The 24,024-nt window shown below is 43.0% G+C and overlaps 1 protein-coding gene across 1 annotated transcript in view; it reads left to right on the top strand.

Annotated features, from left to right (window-relative positions):
* The window catches only part of PTPN14 (protein tyrosine phosphatase non-receptor type 14), a 181,773-nt gene that overhangs the window by 98,493 nt on the left and 59,256 nt on the right, over window positions 1–24,024 (top strand). Inside the window, exons 4-5 of the mRNA XM_073338920.2 lie at window positions 20,523–20,620; window positions 23,665–23,732. Of these exons, the coding sequence (XP_073195021.1) occupies window positions 20,523–20,620; window positions 23,665–23,732 (166 nt within the window). The remainder of the gene's footprint in view (window positions 1–20,522; window positions 20,621–23,664; window positions 23,733–24,024) is intronic.

The raw sequence follows: 24,024 nt of genomic DNA on the forward strand, positions 1-24,024 counted from the left end.
ACGACAGCGCGATTACGATAGTGATGAGGACCTGGACGCTGACATTCCTGGAAGCATGGCATGTGCTGATTGGGAGATCATGGTGGCTTTGTGTCAGGTTCATGACATGGAATGCCGATTCTGGGCCCTGGAAACAAGCACAGACTGGTGGGACTGCATAGTGTTGCAGGTATGGGATGATTCCCAGTGGCTGCAAAACTTTCGTATGCGTAGGGCCACTTTCATGGAACTTTGTGACTTGCTGTCCCCTGCCCTGAAGCGCAAAGACACCAAAATGAGAGCAGCCTTCACAGTTGAGAAGCGAGTGGCCATAGCCCTGTGGAAGCTTGCAACACCTGACAACTACTGCTCAGTCAGGAATCAGTTTGGAGTGGGCAAATCGACTGTGGGGGCTGCTGTGCTGCAAGTAGCCAATGCAATCGTTGACCAGCTGCTACCAAGGGTAGTGACTTTGGGAAATGTGCAGACCATTGTGGATGGCTTTAATGCGCTAGGGTTCCCTGACTGCGGCGGGGCAATAGATGGAACGCAAATCCTTATCTTGGCCCCAGAACACCGGGGCAGCCAGTACATAAACCACAAGGGGTACTTTTCCATGGTGCTGCCATCACTGGTGGATCACAAGGGACGTTTCACCGACGTTAACGTGGGATGGCCAGGAAAGGTGCATGACGCTCACATCTTCAGGAACTCTGGTCTGTTTGAACAGCTGCAGGAAGTGACTTACTTCCCAGACCAGAAAATTACTTGTTGGGGATGTTGAAATGCCTATAGTTATCCTCGGGGACCCAGCCTACACAGGCACCCTGGACAGTAGTAAGGAGAAGTTCAACTATAGGCTGAGCAAGTGCAGAATGGTGGTAGAATGTGCTTTTGGACGTTAGAAAGCGCGCTGGCGCAGTTTACTGACTCTGTTAGATCTCAGCACAACCAATATTCCAATTGTAATTGCTGCTTGTTGTGTGCTCCACAATATCTGTGAGAGTAAGGGGGAGACGTTTATGGGGGGGTGGGAGGTTGAGGCAACTCGCCTGGCAGCCAATTTCACATAGCCAGACAACAGGGCAATTAGAAGAGCGCAGCAGGGCGCGCTGCGCATCAGAGAAGCTTTGAAAGCCAGTTTCATGACTTGCCAGGGTATAGTTTGACAGTTGTGTGTGTTTCTCTTGAAGTTACCCACCCCCTATATATATGAAAGGAAATAAAGTCACAATTGTTTAAAAAACATTCTTTATTATTTGTTGCACAACGCATTGAGAGAAATCAGAAGGTAGACTGGGCTGGGTGTGGGGGGGTACTGTGGGAAGGGGGATGGAGGAGGAGGGAAGGACAAGTCCAGAAATCAAATCAAATTTCGGATATGCCAGCTTTCTGCTGCTTGTGCAATCCTCTGGGGTTGAGTGTGTGGGTCCCTGTAGCGTCTCCCCCCCCCCCCCCACCGTGTTCTTGGACATCTGGGTGAGGAAGCTATGGAACTTGGGGAGGAGGGGGGGCAGTTATACAGGGGCTGCAGTGGCAGTCTGTGGTCTTGTTGTCTTTCCCGCATTATATCCACCATACAGTGGAGCATGTCAGTTTGCTCCCCCATGAGCTTGACCATAGCATCCTGCCTGCTCTCATCACGTGTGTCCCTCCTCTCTTCATGTTCATTTAACGCTTTACGGGACTCCGCAATTGTTTGCCTCCACGCATTCAGCTGGTCCCTATCAGTGCGGGAGGACTGCATGAGCTTGGTGAGCATGTCGTCCCGAGTTCATTTTTTCTGCCTTCTAATCTGGACCAGCCTCTGGGACGAAGTAGATAGGGGCCGTGTTGAAACATCTGCACCTGCGGGAGGAGAAAAAGGGAGGGTAGTATTTTAAAAGATATATTTTAGAGAACAAAGGGGACACTTTCTCAGTGGAACAGGCAATTCATAGTACACAACACATGTTCTTTCTGTATGGGGTCGTATTTTGCCTCTTATACTGAAGTGCCTGCCACTTTGGTGTGAGTAAGCCACGTGGCCGGGCAACGGAATTCTGCTTGCAGGCAGCCGTGGTAAGCCCCAGGGGCACGCAGGGTTCTGCTTCTTCCGCATTCATTTCAATGCTTTCAAACTACCAGGCCCCCTTTCCCATAGCAAGTAATGCCTGGTGGGTTTGCCATATAAAAGGAGGGCCTGTGGGCTCCCTGGGATAATAGCTTCACATGACGCTCCCCCCATCCTCCACCCCCACTTGCCGCGCCTGTTCACTGTTATTGTCGTCCTCCTCCTCCTCTTCATCCTCCAATAACTCATCCTCCTTGCTCTGTGCAACTCCCCCCTTGCAGGTGTCCACGGACAGTGGTGGGGTAGTGGTGGCGTCACCCACCATAGTTGCATGCAGCTCACGGTAGAAGTGGCATGTATGGGGCTCAGTAACAGCCATGTTAGTCTGTATTCGCAAAAAGAAAAGGAGTACTTGTGGCACCTTAGAGACTAACCAATTTATTTGAGCATGAGCTTTCGTGAGCTACAGCTCACTTCATCGGATGCATACCGTGGAAACTGCAGAAGACATTATATATACACAGAGACCATGAAACAATACCTCCTCCCACCCCACTGTCCTGCTGGTAATAGCTTATCTAAAGTGACCATCAAGTTGGGCCATTTCCAGCACAAATCCAGGTTTTCTCACCCTCCCCCCCCCCACACACAAACTCACTCTCCTGCTGGTAATAGCCCATCCAAAGTGACCACTCTTCCTACAATGTGCATGGAAATCAAGGTGGGCCATTTCCAGCACAAATTGAGGTTCTCTCACCCCCTCACCCCACTCCAAAAACCACACACACAAACTCACTCTCCTGCTGGCAATAGCTCATCCAAACTGACCACTCTCCAAGTTTAAATCCAAGTTTAACCAGAACGTCTTGGGGGGGGGGGGGGACGACAAGGGGAAATAGGCTACCTTGCATAATGACTTAGCCACTCCCAGTCTCTATTTAAGCCTAAATTAATAGTATCCAATTTGCAAATGAATTCCAATTCAGCAGTTTCTCGCTGGAGTCTGGATTTGAAGTTTTTTTGTTGCAAGATAGCGACCTTCATGTCTGTGATTGCGTGACCAGAGAGATTGAAGTGTTCTCCGACTGGTTTATGATTGTTATAATTCTTGACATCTGATTTGTGTCCATTTATTCTTTTACGTAGAGACTGTCCAGTTTGACCAATGTAAATGGCAGAGGGGCATTGCTGGCACATGATGGCATATATCACATTGGTGGATGTGCAGGTGAATGAGCCTCTGATAGTGTGGCTGATGTTATTAGGCCCTTTGATGGTGTCCCCTGAATAGATATGTGGGCACAGTTGGCAACGGGCTTTGTTGCAAGGATAGGTTCCTGGGTTAGTGGTTCTGTTGTGTGGTATGTGGTTGTTGGTGAGTATTTGCTTCAGGTTGCGGGGCTGTCTGTAGGCAAGGACTGGCCTGTCTCCCAAGATTTGTGAGAGTGTTGGGTCATCCTTCAGGATAGGTTGTAGATCCTTAATAATGCGTTGGGGGGGGTTTAGTTGGGGGCTGAAGGTGACAGCTAGTGGCGTTCTGTTATTTTCTTTGTTAGGCCTGTCCTGTAGTAGGTGACTTCTGGGAACTCTTCTGGCTCTATCAATCTGTTTCTTCACTTCCGCAGGTGGGTATTGTAGTTGTAAGAAAGCTTGACAGAGATCTTGTAGGTGTTTGTCTCTGTCTGAGGGGTTGGAGCAAATGCGGTTGTATCGCAAGAGCTTGGCTGTAGACGATGGATCGTGTGGTGTGGTCAGGGTGAAAGCTGGAGGCATGTAGGTAGGAATAGCGGTCAGTAGGTTTCCGGTATGGGGTGGTGTTTATGTGACCATTGTTTATTAGCACTGTAGTGTCCAGGAAGTGGATCTCTTGTGTGGACTGGACCAGGCTGAGGTTGATGGTGGGATGGAAATTGTTGAAATCATGGTGGAATTCCTCAAGGGCTTCTTTTCCATGGGTCCAGATGATGAAGATGTCATCAATATAGCGCAAGTAGAGTAGGGGCTTTAGGGGACGAGAGCTGAGGAAGCATTGTTCTAAATCAGCCATAAAAATGTTGGCATACTGTGGGGCCATGCGGGTACCCATAGCAGTGCCGCTGATCTGAAGGTATACATTGTCCCCAAATGTAAAATAGTTATGGGTAAGGACAAAGTTCAGCCACCAGGTTAGCCATGACATTATCGGGGATAGTGTTCTTGACGGCTTGGTCTGGTTTTTATTTAAGGTATTCATGACGACAACAGCACCTCCTTTGTCAGCCTTTTTGGTTATGATGTCAGAGTTGTTTCTGAGGCTGTGGATGGCATTGTGTTCCTCACGGCTGAGGTTATGGGGCAAGTGATGCTGCTTTTCCACAATTTCAGCCCGTGCACGTCAGCGGAAGCACTCTGTGTAGAAGTCCAGTCTGCTGTTTCGACCTTCAGGAGGAGTCCACCTAGAATCCTTCTTTTTGTAGTGTTGGTAGGGAGACCTCTGTGGATTAGTATGTTGTTCAGAGGTATTTTGGAAATATTCCTTGAGTCGGAGACGTCGAAAATAGGATTCTAGGTCACCACAGAACTGTATCATGTTCGTGGGGGTGGAGGGGCAGAAGGAGAGGCCCCGAGATAGGACAGCTGCTTCTGCTGGGCTGAGAGTATAGTTGGATAGGTTAACAATATTGCTGGGTGGGTTGAGGGAACCATTGCTGTGGCCCCTTGTAGCGTGTAGTAGTTTAGAAAGTTTAGTCTCCTTTTTCTTTTGTAGAGAAGCAAAGTGTGCGTTGTAAATGGCTTGTCTAGTTTTAGTAAAATCCAGCCACGAGGAAGTTTGTGTAGAAGGTTGGTTTTTTATGAGAGTATCCATATTTGAGGGCTCATTCTTAATCAACATCCTCTACAGCAAACAGGGAAAGAGAACCTCGATTTGTTCTGGAAATGGCCCACCTTGATTTCCATGCACATTGTAGGAAGAGTGGTCACTTTGGATGAGCTATTACCAGCAGGAGAGTGAGTTTGTATGTGTGGTTTTTGGAGTGGGGTGAGGGGGTGAGAGAACCTGGATTTGTTCAGGAAATGGCCCACCTTGATGATCACTTTAGATAAGCTATTACCAGCAAGACAGTGGGGTGGAAGGAGGTATTGTTTCATGGTCTCTGTGTGTATATAACGTCTTCTGCAGTTTCCACGGTATGCACCCGATGAAGTGAGCTGTAGCTCACGAAAGCTCATGCTCAAATAAATTGGTTAGTCTCTAAGGTGCCACAAGCACTCCTTTTCTTTTTATGTGTGGGGTTGTGACCCAGAGTGCCCGTTCGCCTCCCTGGCTTTTTGGTACGTTTGCCTGAGCTCCTTGATTTTTGTACAACACTGTTCTGTGTCCCTGTAGTAGCCTCTTTCCGTCATGGTCCTGGAGACTTTAGTGTATGTATTTGTTTCTTTTTTTTTGGAACGTAGTGCTGCCATAACAGATTCATCTCCCCAACTGCAATGAGATCCAGTACCTCCCGTTCGGACCATGCTGGAGCTCGTCTGCGAATTCAGGCCTGCGTGGTCTCTTGTGATGGTGGACTCTGCATGGTCACCTGTGATGGTGGACTGTGCTGATGGTGACCAAACAGGAAATGAAATTCAGTAGTTCCTGGGGCTTTTTCTGCCTACCTGGCTAGTGCATCGGAGTTGAGAGTGTTGTCCAGAGCGGTCACAAGGGAGCATTCTGGGCTAGCTCCCGGAGGCCAATAACGTTGAATTGAGTCCACAGTACCTGTAACCTAGAACTGCGATCTCGATTTTAGCGCTACTCCCCTTGCTGAGGTGGAGTACAGAAATCAGATTAAAGAGCCCTTTAAATCGAAAAAGCTGGTTTGGTCGTGTGGACGGAATCAGTTTCATTTCAAATTAACTCAGCTAATTCCAAAATAATCACGTACTGTAGACCAGGCCATAGATTCTGATGCCAAAAATTACCATTGGGATCATCTAGTCTGACATCTCATATAGAACAGGCCAGAGCACTTACCCAAAATAATTCCTAGAGCATAGCTTTTAGGAAAACATCCAATATTGAGTTAAAAATTGTCAGTGATGGAGAATCCACCAAGAACCCTGGTAAGTTGTTCCAAGTGTTAATTACTCTCACTGTTAAAAAAAATTTATACCTTATTTCTAGTCTGAATTTATCTAGCTTCCACTTCATGTTATATCTTTCTGGGTTAGATTGAAGAGCTCATTATTAGATATTTGTTCCCATGTAGGTACTTACAGACTGTAATTTAAATTGCCCCATAAACTTCTCTGTTTGTTTGTTTGACCTCTTTGAGTCTGTCACTATAAAGCATGTTTTCTCATCCTTTAATCATTCTTGTGGCTCTTCTCTGACCCTTTTCCAATTTATCAACATCCTTCAATTGTGGACCACCAGAACTGGACACGGTATTTCAGCAGAGGTCTCATCAGAGCCAAATACAGACTTAAAATAACCTCTCTATTCCTACTCGAGATTTCCCTGTTTATTCATCCCAGGATTGCATTAGCTCTTTTGGCCAAAGAATCACACTGGGAGCTCATGTTCAGCTGATTATGAACCATGACCCTTAAATCTTTTTCAGAGTCATTGCTTCCCAGAATAGACTCCCTCATCCTGTAAGTCCCTACATTCTTTGTTCCCAGAAGTATACATTTACGTTTGGCCATATTAAGATGCATATTGTTTGCTTGTACCCAGTTTACCAAGTGATCTAGATCACTCTGATTCAGTGATCGGTCTTCTTTATTATTTACCACTCTCACAGTTTTCATGTCATCTTCAAACTTTATCAGTGATGATTTTATATTTTCTTCCAGGTCATTGACAAAGGTGTTATATAGCATAGAGCGAAGAACCAATTCCTGTGGCACCCGCTGGAAACAGATCCACTCTGATGATTCCCAGTTTAGTTTTATTTTGAGACCTGTTATCCATTTTTTAATACACATAATGAATGTTAATTTTATGTTCTATTTTTTTAATCAAAATGTCCTGCAGTACTAAGTCAAATGCCTTACAGAAGTCTTTATATTACGCCAACGCTATTATTTTTGTCAAACAAATTTGTAATCTCATTTAAAAAATTTAGTTTCACAGGATCTATTTTCCATAAATAGATTTACATTAATTACATTATCCCCTTTTTGTTCTTGATTAATCAAGACTTGTGTCAGCTGCTCTATTATCTTGCCTGGGATCAATGTCAGGCTTATAATTACCTGGGTCATCTTGTTTACACATTAAAAAAAATGATCACATTAGCTTTCTTCCAGTGTTCTGGAACTTCCCCAGTGTGCCAAAACTTATTGAAAATCAACATTAATGGCCTAGCTAGCTCCTCAGCCAGCTCTTTTAAAATTCTTGAATGCAAGTTATCTGAACCTGCTCATTTAAAAATGTCTAACTTCAGTAGCTTCTGTTTAATATATTCCAGAGATACTAGTGAAATGGAAGGCATAAACGATGAGTTTGCATCATCTGTTTTTCCCCAAATATAGAACAAAAGTATTTATTGAGCATCTGCCTTTTCTGCATTATTGTTGATAATGCTACCACTTCCATGTAGTAAGTGACCAGTACAATTGTCAAGATTCTTTTTATTCCTAGTATATTTTAAAAAACTTATTCTTATTGTCCTTAACTCTGCTGGCCATAGATTTCTCCTTGTGTCTCTTGGCTTCCCTTATCAGTTTTCTACAATTCCTAATTTTTGATTTATGCTCATTACTTCCCCTCTAAACGAGGTTGTTTTTTTAACCAGCATAGCTTTCTTCCTTGGTTGTGGCTTTTCGGCATCTAGAGACATATACTTAAATGATTCCCAATTATCATTCACATTTTTCTGATTCAATTCTTTCTCCCAATTGATTTGGCTCATAATTGTTTTCAGCTCTATGAAACTGTCCCTATTAAATCACCAAGTATATAAATAACTGTTCTGGAATTTATTCTGCTTGCACATTGTAAAATGTGATCAAGTCAAGATCAGTTCTACTTAAGCTACCATTAACCGTTAGTTCTGTGATCAGTTCTTCTTTATTTATTAAGACAAGGTCAAATATAGAATTCCCCTGTGTTGGCTTCAGCACTTTTTGAGTTAGAAAATTGTCATCTATAATATTTAGAAATTCCAAGTACGTTAAAGTACTGGCAGCATGAGATCTCCAGCATATGACACTCAAATTAAAGTTCCCCATGATTACACAGTTAGGGTTGCCAACCTTCTCGGTTTCACCTGGAGTCTCCCGGAATCGGGCTCTATCTTCCAGCGGCTACTGAAGCCAAATTGGGAGATTTTAGGCTGCTAAAAGTCTGGTGGCACAGCAGGGCTAAGGCAGGCTCCCTGCCTGCCCTGGCTCCGCGCCACTCTAGGAAGTGACGGACACGTCCCTGCGGCCCTGGGCGGGGCAGGGGCAGAGGGTCTCCACACGCTGCTCCACCCCGAGCGCCGACTCTGCAGCTCCTATTGGTCTGGAACTGCGGCCAATGGGAGCTGTGGAGGCAGTGCCTGCAGGCAGGGGCAGCGTGCGGAGCCCCCTGCCCCCCCAGGGGCTGCAGGGACATGCCAGCCGCTTCCGGGAGCAGCGTGGGGCCAGGGCAGGCAGGGAGCCTGCCTTAGTCCCGCTATGCTGCCAACCGGGAGCCACCGAAGGTAAGTGCCGCCCTGCTGGAGCCCTCACCACCTCCCTCACCACAGCCCTGAGCCCCCTCCTGGAACCAACACCCCAAACTGCCTCCCACACCCAAACTCCCTCCCAGAGCTTGCATCCCGCACCCCCTCCTGCACCCCAATCCCCTGCTCCAGCCCTGAGAGACCACCCCAACCCTGTGCCCCAGCTGGAGCTCCCTCCTGCACCCAAACTCCCTCCCAGAGCTGGCACCCCACACCCCTCCTGCACCCCTGCCCCAGGCTCAGCGTGGAGTCCCCACCCACACTCTGGAAATTTCGCCCCTAGCCGAGAGCCTGCACCCCTGTACCAGCCCGGTGAAAGAGAGTGAGTGAGAGTGGGGGAGACCGAGTGCTGGAGGGAGGGGGGATAGAGTGAGCGGGGTGGGGCCTTGGGGAAGGGGTGTGACAAGGGTGTTTGGGTTTGTGAGATTAAACAGCAACCCCTACACACAGTTCTCCCCCCTCTCCCTTCACTTTATAGATAGGTGCGTAAGCAGGCAGTCATCCTGTTCCTCAGTGTAATTTGGTGGTCTGTAGCAGAGACCAACTTGTACTGTATTTTGTGCTTTATCTGTTAAGACATTGCTTCATCATCATTCAAGATAATTTTCTTCTGAGTTATCAGTGACTTGGAAATAGGTAATGCCATTTTTTATGTAGAGCACTACTCCCCATCCCCCTTTTGCCAACTCAGTCCTTCCTAATAGCTTTATAACCATTGATTTTAACATTACAGTTATGCAAATCATCCCACCAGGTTTCAGTAATGCCAGCTAGACTCAATTTACGCTCATAAATGAGTGATTCCAGTTCCTCTTGTTTCTTACCCACACTCTTAGCGTTGGTGTATAGGCAATTCAGGAATTTCCTCTCTTCGTAGTTTCTTGATTAAATTTGTTCTCAGCATCTCAATTTTGTGCTAAGTCCTCTTATCTTTTTTCTTTTTACCCTCCCTTTTGCTATTAGTTTAGCCCCGGGGTTCTCTCAACAAATTTTTTGGTCGCCTCAGAGGAAAAACAAATAAATATGCACATTTATGGCCAAATCATTGTAATTTATTTTTTTAGGGGTTTTGTGAAGACTCGGTATTAAAAATAATGTACAGTTGACTCTAGTCTTTACTGAATCTAAACAGAATAGAAACACAAATAAGGTGCTTTGCCCATTCTTGTCTTTTGTTGTTGTTTCTTTTACTTTTTTGGTTGTTTTTTTTATTTTAGACTTGCTGGCTAGTAAGTCTGCTGCTGTGAAAAGTGATACTTGTATGTTAATATCACTTTTCACAACCACCCAGCTACCTACTAAGTCTCCTGTGAAAAGTGATATTAACAAACATACAAATATCACTTTTCATAGCACACTTACTCAGCCTCGGCATGCCAGGGGACAAATTAAGCCCTGGATGGGGGGTGCGTAGGGAAACAGGAGGGCCAGGGTAATAGGTGAATGGATGGGGGGCTGAGGGAGGCAGCGGAGGCAAGGGGTGATGGGGTGGGGGTAAGCATGGGGCCAGAGCCCACTGCCGCACAGCCAGGGGCCAGAGCCTGAAGCCCTGCGCCCAGGGGATGGGGCCTGGGAATGGACCCCGGGGCCTGGAGATGGTGCCCGAAGCCCTGTGGCTGGAGCCTGCTGCCTGCCATGCCAGGGCTGAGCCCGACCCCTCTGTCCCCAGGACGGTGGGGAACTCACTGGCTGCCTGCTCCGCCAGTGTTTGTGTTTCCAGATGGGGCAAGACCCAGCCCCTGCTGGCAGCCCCAGGGGAGGGGCCACTTCTTCCCTCCCCACAACCCAAATCACCACCCAGAAGGTCGTGGCTGCATGAAAAGCCCCTGGTGGCTGCACATAGCCACAGTGGCCACATTTGAGATACATTGGTTTAGCCCTCTCTAGACAGCCTGTCGCCACAGAGATTGGTCCCCTATCTACTGAGGTGGAAGCTATCCAGACTATATAGACCTCTCTCCCCACAGAAGGTGAACCTATGTTCCACACAACCAAAGCCCTACACCACTTACCTAGCCACAATTCACTTCCAAACACAGCCAGCAAAGATGCTGAATGTGATAATGATTGGCGTCTGACTACTAGGAATTTCACTAGCAATTCAATTCACATTGACCACCAAACGGCAACAACTTTTGATCCCCAGTGAGTTTGGCTGGATTTGAACTAGCAGTTTACACAAGAAAAATTTCAAATCCAGTTCCAAATCCCAATGTCTATACTTTTTTCTTTCTTGAATGCCTGATTCTCTTCTCACTCACACCAATTTGACTCTGTTGATTTCCTTAGAATTACTTCTGGTTTACAGTAGTAGGAGAGCAGAATTGGGCCCATGATGCCTGAAATGCATGTTTTTGTTTGTAATCTGGTGGTGCTTATGTATAGCATGGAACAAAATACAGTAGATCTGAAATTTGGATTGGCAGTCTTTTTTAGAATGCATAAATAAGAACAACTTTTTAGTAGTAAATTGAGCAAATGGGGCTTGCAAGTAACATGAGCAGTACAGCACTATTTTTTTATTAGAATATAACTTTAATTAAATGTGCTAGGGTTTTCACATTCTGCTGCCTTTAGATAAGTGATTATATTGTAGCTGGGTCTCAATTTGAAAAATATTCAGCATCTTTTTTTTGGGAGCTTGAATCAGTTTGGTCTGGTAACTTGTCTTTGCATATGTTTCTTATTGCTACTGGCAATATGAGTAGGTCAGCTAACAGTTTATATTATCTGAACATATGCCCACAAAACACCCCCTGAAATGAATGGAATGTGACTCTCTGTGAAGTTGGCATCTCTGTTAATCGAAGTCGTTCATCTTCTGCTATCCCCCACACAAATCTCCTTTTCAGTAGGCCACTTTCCTATAACTGTGGATAGTTTTTTGGTTGCTTGGAGGTTCCCCTCCTCAAAGTCCAGTTGGCAGATTTACTGCATGAGATATTTGCTAGCCTGCGGGAGAGGGTTGACCCAGTGGATCCTCTCAGCTTTAAGGGTTGGAGATGGAACCAGAATTCCAAGGAAATTCCCCAACTGACCCTGAAAAAGCCCTTCTGAGAAGAGTTACAATAGCAGGTTTGCAAACAGATGCCTCTAAAGAGTTGAAGTAGGCAGAGGTAGGTGATAGGAGTTGTGTATTTGAACTATCCTCCCTTTTGGTCCTGTGAACAGATGTCATGGGAATAATCCTGGCCCAGCAAGGACCTTTTGTATCAGTAGGTAGGGCCAAAGACTCCCAGAAGCTGTTTTTGTTTTTTTTTAATTTCACAAAATGAAATGTTATGGTGTATTTTTTTTCACCCAGCTCTAGAAGGTGATTCTGATTCTGTCTTTGCCAGGGTTTGTTGTTCTGTCAACTGCAGTTAACCTGGAATTTCTTGATGAGGCTGTTCAAGCTCCAGGATTTTCTGACCCAGGAACCTTTTATTTATGACTGCACTTAAAAGTTGGCATGGACAGCTTGAGTTTCTAAAGGGAGGAGTCTGATGGGTACAGTACTGGCTCTTCATTTTCCTTCAGTTTTTCCTGGCTAGCCTGCTGAGGGTTTTTTGTTTTTTTTGTTTTTTTTTCCCCCGTTGCAGGGTGTGGCAGATTTCCACTAAATGACAGTCTTCCAAAATATTACTCTTTAGTGAAACACAGCTACTGTATTTGATATTCTACCACAAGTAGATAAATGACTGTCATTAGTATCCAGAAGCCTCAGGCTTCCATTGGTAGATTGGTTGGTGCAATTCCAGTGGAGCAAGTTAGAGTTATTCTGGTATTTTGTTATCAGAATCTAAATTATTCCAGTGGCAGGGATGAAGGCTTGCCATACTCTCACCTATCATGAAATCATCAATACATACATTTTTATTTTTAAAGTGCCTTTAAATTAAACTATACTGATTGAATTACAGCTTCTAAAATCTGTTTCAGCACATCCAGGACCAGAAATCATAACGCGATAGTAACACTATTTATGCTAATATGCTGAAGGTTGTATCTGGATGCCTGAAAGGACTGAACATTTCCCTTTTTTCTATTATTATTTCAAAACCTATCTGCAGTGAAGAAAAGTTATTGCCCTTTCTTGGATGCTGTTGTCTTACCACAAACTCTTTCACATAGGTATCACCTCAGACTGGTGGAGATTTGTCTACATTATAGAGATTCACCATTTCAGTCAGTTCTCATCAGCACCTTCCTTTGCACTCTCAGCATGTAGTCCAATGATTGAATCAGCATGGAAGATGAAAATATAAAAGACAGATGAATTTAAAAGAAAAAAAAGGAAATACTTTTTAAAAAACACAACACCCTCAACCTGGGGAACTCACTGCCACAAGATATAATTGATTTCAAGAGCAATTTAAATGGTATGGACAACAAGACTATCCATATTGGAGATGCTGATATTTAAAAAATAATTCTACCGAGGGATGTAAGCGTGCTGTTAAGAAGAAACTTCCCTTTTAGACAGGCTATTCCATGATTGCCCAACACAGGGTTTCTTGTTTCTTTCTCTGAAGAAGGTGATACTTGCCACTCTCAGACAGAATGCTTGACTAGCTGGACCAGTGTTTTGATCCAGTGTGGCGCTTATTATGTTACTAATTTGATAGGTCTGTATTATGATCTAATCACTTTTTAAAAAATACTGAAACAGTAAAAGAGCGGAAGGATTGAATGCTAAAATCCTTTACTGTGCCTCTGGTGGCCAAACTACCTCCCTCCATTTTCTTAATGATTTTGATTGCTTCTATGTAACATTACAGCCATTCTCTTCTTTCCTCCCTTAAAAAAACAAAACAAAACTATGTAGTTTAGCAGTTACCTAACAGATCGGCTTGGCTCCAAAGAAGTACCTAATGAGTTATTAAAAACTGCTAGTCAATCTAGTAATTACATCATTAGGGACAATTCTAAAGGCGTTGTACCTCTTGAGTAAGCAATGCACATTTTGTAAGCTACTACCAAGAACTTGTCATTGTTTTTCAAATACATCTCATGTAATCAAATTTAGAAAATCTTTCTTTTTAAAACATTCTTTAATATATTTATTTATACTTGGCAAAAATTCCCAGCAAAATCAGACTTGCATTTATTTTTAAAAAACTAGAAATAACATTTGCCAGCCCTCCAAAACTGAGGTGTCTGGCAAAGAAGCCCACACTTTTGATGCACATTGGAGGCAAGTACAATAGAAATATTCAAAGTACATTACAGATCATAGAATCCCTTCAGTACATAATATATTTTATTGTTCTTTAGGTGACTTAACCAAAGAAATTAGATTCTCTGTTGCCGACAAATGTTGCAGGAGTGTAAAGGAAAGCAGCCTGATTGCCACTGATCATGTTGTTTTCATTTCTTCACAGTTGGATAGTTAAACATTCTTCATGATTTCTTTTCTTTTTGAATCTAACTTGGTGAATATGTATGTTACGGGGATGCCCTATTCCTATGTCAAATATTTGCGCACACTTGGGGAGAATCCCTTGCACAGTATAGAAGATCTGCTGTAGCATCTCCTGAGGACTGGAAGCCAGAAAGAGGAGGGAGGGGTCCTGAGTGATTTGTACAGCTTCCTCTATCCAATGCCCATTCTTCTCCAGCACTTGTGTAACCCACACACCTTCTGGGTGTGGTGTTCTGTCCCAGCTAGTGGCACTGGGAACACTTAGAGGGCGAGATTAATGAGTCTGCTCTACAGCCTTAGCTAACAGGCAGTTGGCTTTTAGCTCATGCTATAGAGGCTCATGCGCTAAGCTCCAGAGGTCCCCGGTTCGATCCTGCTCGCTGACGACTGGGGTCTGTTGGCGTTACACTAGTCTTACTGCAATGCCCGTTTATAAGCACCACAAGTCTTGAAATATTCATTTGGTTTAAGTTGAAATATAAGGGCTGTATTTTTGGCACTGGAGTTCCTGGGTTCTGTCTGCAGTGTACGTCTACATAAGTACGTCTACATAGCCCGCCGAAGCAAGCCTCCGAACCCAGGTGAATGGTCTTGGGCCAACAGGGCTGGCACCATTGCTCTAAAGATAGCAGTGTAGACAGTGAATTGAAGTTGCAAGTTGGGTTGGCGCTTAGGCTCTGAAGCTTAGGGAGCATGAGCCCTGCTAACCAAATCTGTCAACCGGAGGCAGTACGCTATATGTGCAGCAGTTACATTGTCCTCCTCCCAAGAAGCAGAGATCAACAGAGTGCTTTGAATGCAATGTTTTCCTTACAGAGTTCTATCTGGGGGTTTGTAGCAAAAAAAGGGAAGGACCCAATACTGATATGGCTCTGCAGGACTGACTCACATCCCTGCTATCTTTGAATGCCCCCATAAACTTCTCAGGATAATCTCTCCTCCAATATTCACCATGCCTGTCCCTACTTTGCTTTTGAGATTTAAGAAGTCCACCACCCAAAATAACAAAAGTCTAAAACAAATGGGCAACCTAATTATTTCCTTGTTATAATAGGGGCACCGGTTATGCATCAGACAGAGTGTGGTGGTTGAAGCATCCCAGTAGGTGAAGTCATGTTACGAATACTAAACCAAAAATGTTGTAAACAAACATGACAATGAAACCAATATGAAAGATAGCGATGATATATGCTGTGCTAAATTTGCAATGAAAAATTATGTTGTCAGTTGGAGTTTCTCAAGATATACGGAGCTCTAGCTAAGACAGTCTCTGTATCATGGAATGAAGTTTTAAGCCTGCACCCTTTTTCCACGTTTTTAAGCTCATTTGGTTTTTCTCTTTTGTGGTATTAACTGATTGATATTGTTATTGGCAGGTTTTGTATTTTAACAAAGTTCAGATACTTTCTGATATCTGTTGCAGTTTTGTGTCTTTTTAAAGAACGGGACTCACTTGATGAAGCAACAGAAACAAATATACTCGTAATGTTTTCTGTGTTTGCTTAATGGAGTTGTGGGAAATTATATCCTTGTAATTATGGTTTTGTTCAGACTTGTTGTCCACTCCCATTCCCCTTGGAATTAACTACAGGCTGGCATACAGCGGTAGACTTTATTAAACTTTAAAAACTATGCTCAAAAGTTAACCCAAAATTAGCAAAGAAGATTGAAGCTCAGTTCTCAACTCATATTTTAATTCTCTCCCCTTTCCCCATAACTCTGAACCAGGGCTTCATAACTGTGAACTTCTTGATTTCTGCCATCTTGTGTAACAGTTTGTAGCAATGAGCAAACATGTTTTTGTCTATTTTATTTGCTTATTTCTCCAACATATAAAACGTTGAAAGTTTATAAAATACATATTTTTATCTACTTTTCTGAGACAGTTTCTCTGAAGTGAATATTTATTTAAGCAATTTAAAAAAAATGTTTTATTCACCTAGGATTCTAAGTGAATATTTAATTTCTGTTAAAACAAAAAACACATAATCTTGGCTAGTGACATAAGGTTTAATTAATATAATTTCATATGAAGGAGCCCTAAGGATTTCACAGCTTATGGGCCATAGGCTGACTCACCTGCAGAACGGGCACAGAGCCAGACCATGGCCTTGCAGCATGGATGAGCTTTGTACCTATGGAGCGGTAGTGGAGTCTCTCCTCTATTCCACCCCTTCCTAGAAAGTGGAGCCCACGACTTCTTCCTCACAACACATATGATCTAGTGTGATGTCAGGGAATTGGTGATTTCCCAGGGACTCTGCATGTTGGAGTATGACCATCCCCTATCTTGGAATAGAACCAGAGTCGGCACCCAGCAACAGTCCCAACATTTGTCCAAAGAGCTCCCATGATTCCCATGGCAAAGGTGATGTAGGAGCCCCTTATTATCTCTCAATCTCAACAAGCTTCTCCCAACTGTAGCAGGCTTCTAGATTTTACCCTGCTCCTGTCAGGGCTACATTTTTCTACTGTACCCTTGGAGGGGTTGTGCATCCATATTATTCTCCTGCAAGCAAATGTTTTCCACCCAAAAAGAAAATGCTGTGTTTATAACTTTTTGCTAATTTCAGATAGCCATTTTTTTTTCATGGTAGCTTTTGATAGCCACCCCCAACAACCAACCCCCTTTAAAAATAAAAATCAACCACCAACCAAAGCTAAGACTGGAATTTTGGGCCTAAACTTAGCTGTTCATATTCCTTTAAAATAGATCAAAGAGTGGGGATGCCACACGTGTTTTTTAAAATTAACAAAGTGGCTTTTGAACCATAGGTACCAAATTCCCCTCTGGCTGGTGGGTGCTCGACCCTGCACCGCCCTCGCCCCACCCCCCTTCTTCCCCTTCCCCAAAGTCCCTGCCCCCATTCCACCCCCAAGTCCCCACCCCTGCCCTGCCTCTTCTTCACCTCCTCCTCCCCTGAGCGTGCTGCGTCCCCGCTTCTCCCCCCTATCTCCCAGAAAATCCTAAGCGCCGCCAAACAGCTGTTAGGAGGAGGGTGGGAGGGAGAAGGAGGAGTGGGGACGTGGCGCGCTCGGGGATGGGGAGGCGAGGAGGGGGGAGCTTGGCTGCTGGTGGGTGAGGAGCACCTGCTAATTTTTCCCAATGGGTGCTCCAGCCCCGGAGCACCCATGGAGTCAGTGCCTATATTTGGAATTGTACCCATCCCGAGCCAGTTAATTTCCTTTTTTAAAGAAAAAAATGATTGGCTGAAAATTGTCCAAGCAGACCTTTTGTTTTGTAAATATAAACAAATAATTTGTTCCAGGTTGAGCCCTTGCATGCCAAAATCTCAGCCCACAGCATACGTTTATGATCAAGTTATAAATTCTGAAAATAAGGGTTTATAAAGAAAATGGTGACCACCTAGTAGAAATAACATAAGCAGCTATGACTTAACTCTTTGTGCAAGAGTACTATAAAGTGACAGTACTTAAAAACTTGACAGATACGTTAGATAGCCAAGGGTGTGATCTAAAGTCCACCTTCCATTGACTTCAATGGGCTTTGGAACAGAGCCTAAATAAGGATTCTTAGCATGTACCCAATGTGCCTCAAGTGGCACATGATCAGGATTCATCACCAAATTTGGTCGCTGGTTGGATCATTAGCTTGCCCGGCCCAGGCTGGGTACTGACAGGGGGAGCATGACGTGAACACTGATCCATGCCCCCCAACTAAGGATTGCAGTTAGCTAACTTCCATATCTGTAGTATTTCCTACAGCAAATATGGGGAAGTACAAGGGAATACTCTAATAAATACTGAGTTAACAGTATGTATTTTCAATAAGGTTGGTAGGTGTTACATTTCTACTGCTTTATTTATTTATTTATTTATTTGGATTTCTTTCTTTTTATCATGGGTGCTTATATATCGGGAACATTGGCAAATATTAGAAAATAAACTAATAACCAATCTCCAGACCCAGCAGCAGCCAGTCAGGTTTAATATATGCTATCCATTTAATACAATTCAACACCGCACAACACAGTGCCTTATACAGGTGCTGTAAAAAACATTCAGGTCAAGATTTTAAAAAGTGACTCGTGCTTGTGGGTGTCCCTATTTTTGGGTGTTCAGTGTGAGATACTATAAAGGAACCTGGTTATCACAAAGGTGGGTGCTAAGAACTTTCCTAAAATCAAGCCTTCTAAAGGTGTTGCAAGTTAAACACGTAGAACAGAGGTCCCCAAACTGTGGGGTGTGCCCCCTAGGGGGTCGTGGAGGAATGTTCAGGGGGGCACGGCAGGGCCTGGGCCAGCCCCCACAGGGGGCACGGAGGGAACACCACCCAGCCCCACTCCACTCCCATCTCTGCTCTGGACCAGCCTCAGTCCCCAACCATGGCCTGGCCATGACCCTGGCCCCGGCCCCTGGCTGCAGCTCCATTCCCGGCTCCAGCCCCAACCCTAGTTGTGGCCCCAGCCTCGGCCCTCTTACCCCTGTCCATGACTCTCTTCCCCCCCCTCCCCCCCCGCTGGAGCCGCAACTCTGCTCCTGGCCCTGACTCTGGGGATCAGGGGGCACAGAGAGGGGCGGGGGGGGGGGCATGACAGTGAAAAGTTTGGGGACCACTGGTCTTGAATTTTGAGGCACCCAAAATCACTAGTTACTTTTCAAAATCTTGTCATGACGTCTGATGCAGGTACTGTGGTATCATCGTATATTTTCTGCTGTTTGTGTATTCTGCAGTGTGGCTTGTCTCTAGTTTTTGCAGGAACTGTGGTTGAAATTCTGGCCCCACTGAACTCAGTGGCAAAACTCCCATGGACTACAAGTCATTTAGTGTGCAGATTGTGAAATTATAAGTGTAGTGTCACCCTACCTCCATTTAAGGTGATGTCAAAGGCAAGTCTGGCAGTCTTTCTGCCTGCCTCTGGTGCCATTTTTTTGCAATTTCAGATTATCTATGTTTTGCACAGTAAACTGAATTCCAGGCCACACAATCCCAGAGTTGTGAAATTTGAGATTGGAGGTAGAAAGGCCAAGCAGAGAGGCTGTGTGCTATTCTCATTGGCTCAAGCTTTCCTTTCTCACAATCAGATTGTTCAGAGCACTCTGAAATTAATGGGAGTCTTTCAATTTTCTTCAGTCTTTATGTGCATGCCAAATCAAAATTTGTAAAATGAAACTGGTTGTGAGTTACCAGAGCACAAGAAAATGTGTGAAGAAAATTTAGCTTTAATTTATTTTTTTAAGTCTAGTAACCCAAAATTATCTGCAAAGGTTTTCTTCACCTACTTCACCTAAAATTCAACTTTTGGGCTTTAAGTAAACTTGAAAAATTTCAGCTCGAAGGGGAATTTCTCTAAGGAAATGAAAATGGGCTTTACACTGAAAATGCTGCCTTGATCAAATTATAGTATTGCCACTCTTGCTGTAATCCTGAGAATGCAGGTCTCATCAGAACTTTGGTGCTGTCTAGTGGCAAGATCCTGAATCTCATTTGTTCTGATTTAGGAGTTCACTCTAGAAGAATGTGAAAGGTTTTATTAGATTAATGCAGCATACAGAAATGTCAGATGGCACTTTGAGCTACTTGCTCTTACAGTTTGAACAAGAATCTTTTCTAATACTGTTAGGACTTGTCTGCACGAACAGATTACTGCTTTAACTCTGTATAGTAAAAGCAGTACAATTCTCCTAGTGTGGATGCAGTTATACCAGCATAACTGTTCTTGTACATACAGGAAGGGGGATAAGCTATACCACTATAAGGCACACTAGAAGGATTGTACACATTTTAACTATCTTGGTAAAAATCAAACCTGTAACAGAAACAGTTGTACTAGTATAAATTTAGACCAAGCCTAATTCCATTTCCTGTTATCCTCCATATTCTGTCTGTGCCTTCCTCCCAGACTAATTTCATTCTGTTGCATGTGATCTGGGAATATCATGATGTATGTTCCAAGAGACAAGCTTTCGAACTTACACAGAGCTCTTCTTCAGAAAGGTTCTCTCTGTCACCAACAGAAGTTGGTCGAATAAAAGACATTACCTCAACCACCTTGTCTCTCTAATATCCTGGGACCAACATGGCTACAACAACACTGCATACAAGGATGTACGTTCCTCAGTTGCACCTACAGAATTTATGGGTGGATGCAATTCCAGAAGCTGTCACTCTTGTGGTGTGGTCCAATAAGCACACAATGGAATTCTGATTTCTCTCTCTTGTACAGTTGGGAACAATGGTCCTGATAGGGATCACACTGGTGATTTTAGTCTATATATTTAAAGTGCTATAATTAGGATTCTATGTGTGGCATCTGCAACATACACGGTAGAATTTAAGTACACAACCTTTGCTTAAAAATGTTCTGTCTTCAGCAATCTTTGTTCTGTAGAAAATATCCAAGTATATAAACTTTGGGTCTCATTTTGTTGTTTCACTTATTCACAGGTATCAGTATTACCTACAAGTGAAAAAAGATGTTCTTGATGGTCGATTGCGTTCTTCGTTGGATCAGGGGATCCGGCTGGCTGGCTTAGCTGTGCAAGGTAAAGTTAAATTACCTGCTAGTCCTCTTCCAACATTGCCCTCTATAGTTAATTCCAAGTGTTCATTTGACACTAATTAGGCCCAGCCCAATTCATGTTAAGGATCATTAGTCTTTCCACTGATTTCAGTAGAACTAGGATTGGGCTTTTGATGAATTACTTCTACTTTCAGGTGTAGAATCATGGACTGGGATCATAGGTACTATATAAGCACTGTTCAGCTCCAACATTGGATTTTCTGAATTAACAACAAACAAATCTAGATTCTTCTTCTAATAATAGTGGACTACTTTGTAAAATGATGAGAGCTTTGTTTTCAGTGTAATTCCATTTTCAACCTGAGTTTAATTTTGCCTTTAATTAAAAATTCACTTTGCTGTAGCGGGAACTTCCTATCAGAAGTACTATAGAGTACGTAATAGTGGTTATTACAGCTGTTTATTATTGTGATTTTACTCTTAGCCTAGTAAGGAGAGAGATGAAAAGTATACCTATAATATAGAAAAATAAATGTGTATTAGGTTATATCATCTCTCAGACTTTAATAGGCAGAATTTCAAAACTTGATGCAACAGATGTGCCTGCTGAAAAGAATACAAATGTAAATGTTCAAATCAGGTAATTGTACATACAAATAATAGCTAATATTATTAAAATAATAACATGGTTACTGGCTTCTCAAAAATTAAAAGATTTTTGTGGTACAACAGGTCCCTAGACATTTTTGAAACCTATTTGAACATATGACCATCCTGTCTCTGCTTATCTGTAGAGCATTCTGTTGCTGAAATGAAATTTTCTAGAGCTTAATTTGTGACCTTCTGGCACTTCCATTTCTGTGTGGTCTAGTGGTTAGAACAAGGATCTAGCAGTAGAGAACTTGTGTGCTACCTCTGACAGCCACTGACGGGCTCAAAGGCCTTTGCAAGTCTCTTGTGGATTGATTTTCAGATCTGCTGAGCATCTTCCATCCCTACTGACGTTGGTGAGATCTGTGGATGCTCACCACCTTGAAAGCCAGATCATTAACTTACTCTTTGTTTCAGTTTAGGAATACTAATATCCACCTGTTTAGAGCACTTTGAGTGCCCAGGATGAAAGCTGTTGAATGGGTGAAGAGTAGTAGTATTCAGTAAGTTAATATGATCTTTGCCAACGCTGGTAGAAATACTATTTTAATGTCCTATTGGGTGTTCAAAAACAAAAGGAAAAAAGGTTTCAGAGTAACAGCCGTGTTAGTCTGTATTCGCAAAAAGAAAAGGAGTACTTGTGGCACCTTAGAGACTAACCAATTTATTTGAGCATGAGCTTTCGTGAGCTACAGCTCACTTACAATTTATTTGAGCATGAGCTTTCGTGAGCTACAGCTCACTTCAAAGTGAGCTGTAGCTCACGAAAGCTCATGCTCAAATAAATTGGTTAGTCTCTAAGGTGCCACAAGTACTCCTTTTCTTTTTTCTAAAAGGAAAAAAGAAATCCTAATGTTTTCTTCTGACCATTGCCCTGAAATCTTTTAGTATAATTGAAAAGATATGTCCACCTTGAACTTTTCGGTATGGTTTAATGAGGTTTTCCTAAAGTACAAGGCCAAGAATTGGTGATGGACAGACACCAAATTGGATTACACTGTCTCAGTTTGGGACCTTTCCAGTGGCTTACCATATATTTGTCCGTTCTCCTGTCTCTGTAAGTGGTTTGAGTAATAATCACTTCTTTTGTTGCGAATTTTCTGCATAATCTTTTATCATGATAGATAGCTGCATCTGACACTTCCATTTTTGTTGCTTACTCATGACATTGTGTTGCTGTCTTTTATCTTTTGCACATGATCCTGTAAAGAGACTTGGAATATATTCAATTATTTTTAATTGCGTACTTTGTGTTTTATGTCCATTTTGATTCCCTGTGTATTTTAAAACATAACTCTGAGGTGAAACAAAACGAAACAGCATTTTTGGCATCCTGTACTATGTGAAATTGTCTAGAAGCTTAGCAAGAATGTTTGGCTACTGTGATTTATGGTGGGGATTTCCAACTCCTAAATACTAGTATATTGTAGATGGGGTTTGATCTGGTTCAGTTAAAATAAAATAACTTTTCAGCAAGTTCATTCTTTAGTTATAAGCTGTTGTGTATTTAGCAAATAGATAAATCTAGACGTGGCTTTTTTGGGGTGTGGGGTGGTTTTTGTTTGGGGTTTTTGTGTGTGCGTATTTCAGAAGAAGCATTTTAATTTTTAGGAAGCACTTTCAAAACTGCACTATTTTAAGAACATTTAAATCATAATAATCCTTTGGGTGTTGCATGTGGGTGACTAAGAGCAGTGCTGTGAGTGCCAAGATTGTATCCGCTCCTTAATGGATAGAGAGAATGGGGGGCAAATGAGAGGGAATTGCCAGGATGAGGGAATAAAGTATTAAACTAGCACCCATGGCAGGAACTTTTGGCTAGCCTGGTATATATCAGTCTGGGATGAGAAGGAAAATCCAAGTTTACTTAAAGCTCTGCATTGATATGGTTAATTTTCAAGGGATTTCAGCCTCCTGGGATGTTAAATCTAGCACCTTTCACATAGGTCTTTGTGGTGTTTTAGCAAAGGCTGAATGAAATGTTCAGGGCCAAACTGTACTATGTGTTAGGGGAGGATGGAAGCTATGAGGAGCAAAATGCCTACCAGAAGCCACCCCATCTCTTTTGGGATGGCAGCAGCCAATGAGGCATCAGTATGCAGTAGCAATCCCCATGCTCCAAGGAGTGGGGCACTGAAAAAAAGGCGAGGATCCTTGTGTAATTGTGCCCAGATCAGTCTTTAACTGGTCTTTAGTGACACCATTAACTCAGGTATGGACATTAAAAAAAAAAAAAAAAAAAGATAGTTTTTTAAACTGGTGTTCAAGACCTCAATCCTACAAACACTTTGGTTTCTGTGGGAGAACTCACACACTTAAAGTTAAGCATGTGAGTTAAAGGTTCACAGGATTGAGGCTTTAGTATCCATGGAAAGTGCTATGTAATATGAGTAAATGTGATGTTGTTTTTTCCAGCGGATTTTGGTGACTATAATCAGTTTGAATCTCATGATTTCCTCCGAGAATATGTTCTGTTTCCTATGGTGAGTTACTTTTTTCCCCTCTTTATTTCATGGTCTCCTATGAGTAATTCCTCCATCCCTCAGAGGTGGTGGTGTTGATAGTTCAATGAAAAGAGCTAGTGCTAAATTTTTAAATGACTAAAGTAAGCTTTGCCTCCAAAGAGATTGTGTTTCATATGGTTTTAGCTAAACAGCTACATTTACTATTACCAACTACATTTAGCTAAACAACTACATGAAGCATAAATTTAACCCTTTGTGAGCTCTATTCATGCTTATTTCTCCCCTAGGAACAGATTTCAGTAGAAGAAAT

The sequence above is a fragment of the Lepidochelys kempii genome, chromosome 3 (assembly GCF_965140285.1).
Source record: "Lepidochelys kempii isolate rLepKem1 chromosome 3, rLepKem1.hap1, whole genome shotgun sequence".
In the NCBI taxonomy this organism is placed as follows: Eukaryota; Metazoa; Chordata; order Testudines; family Cheloniidae; genus Lepidochelys; species Lepidochelys kempii.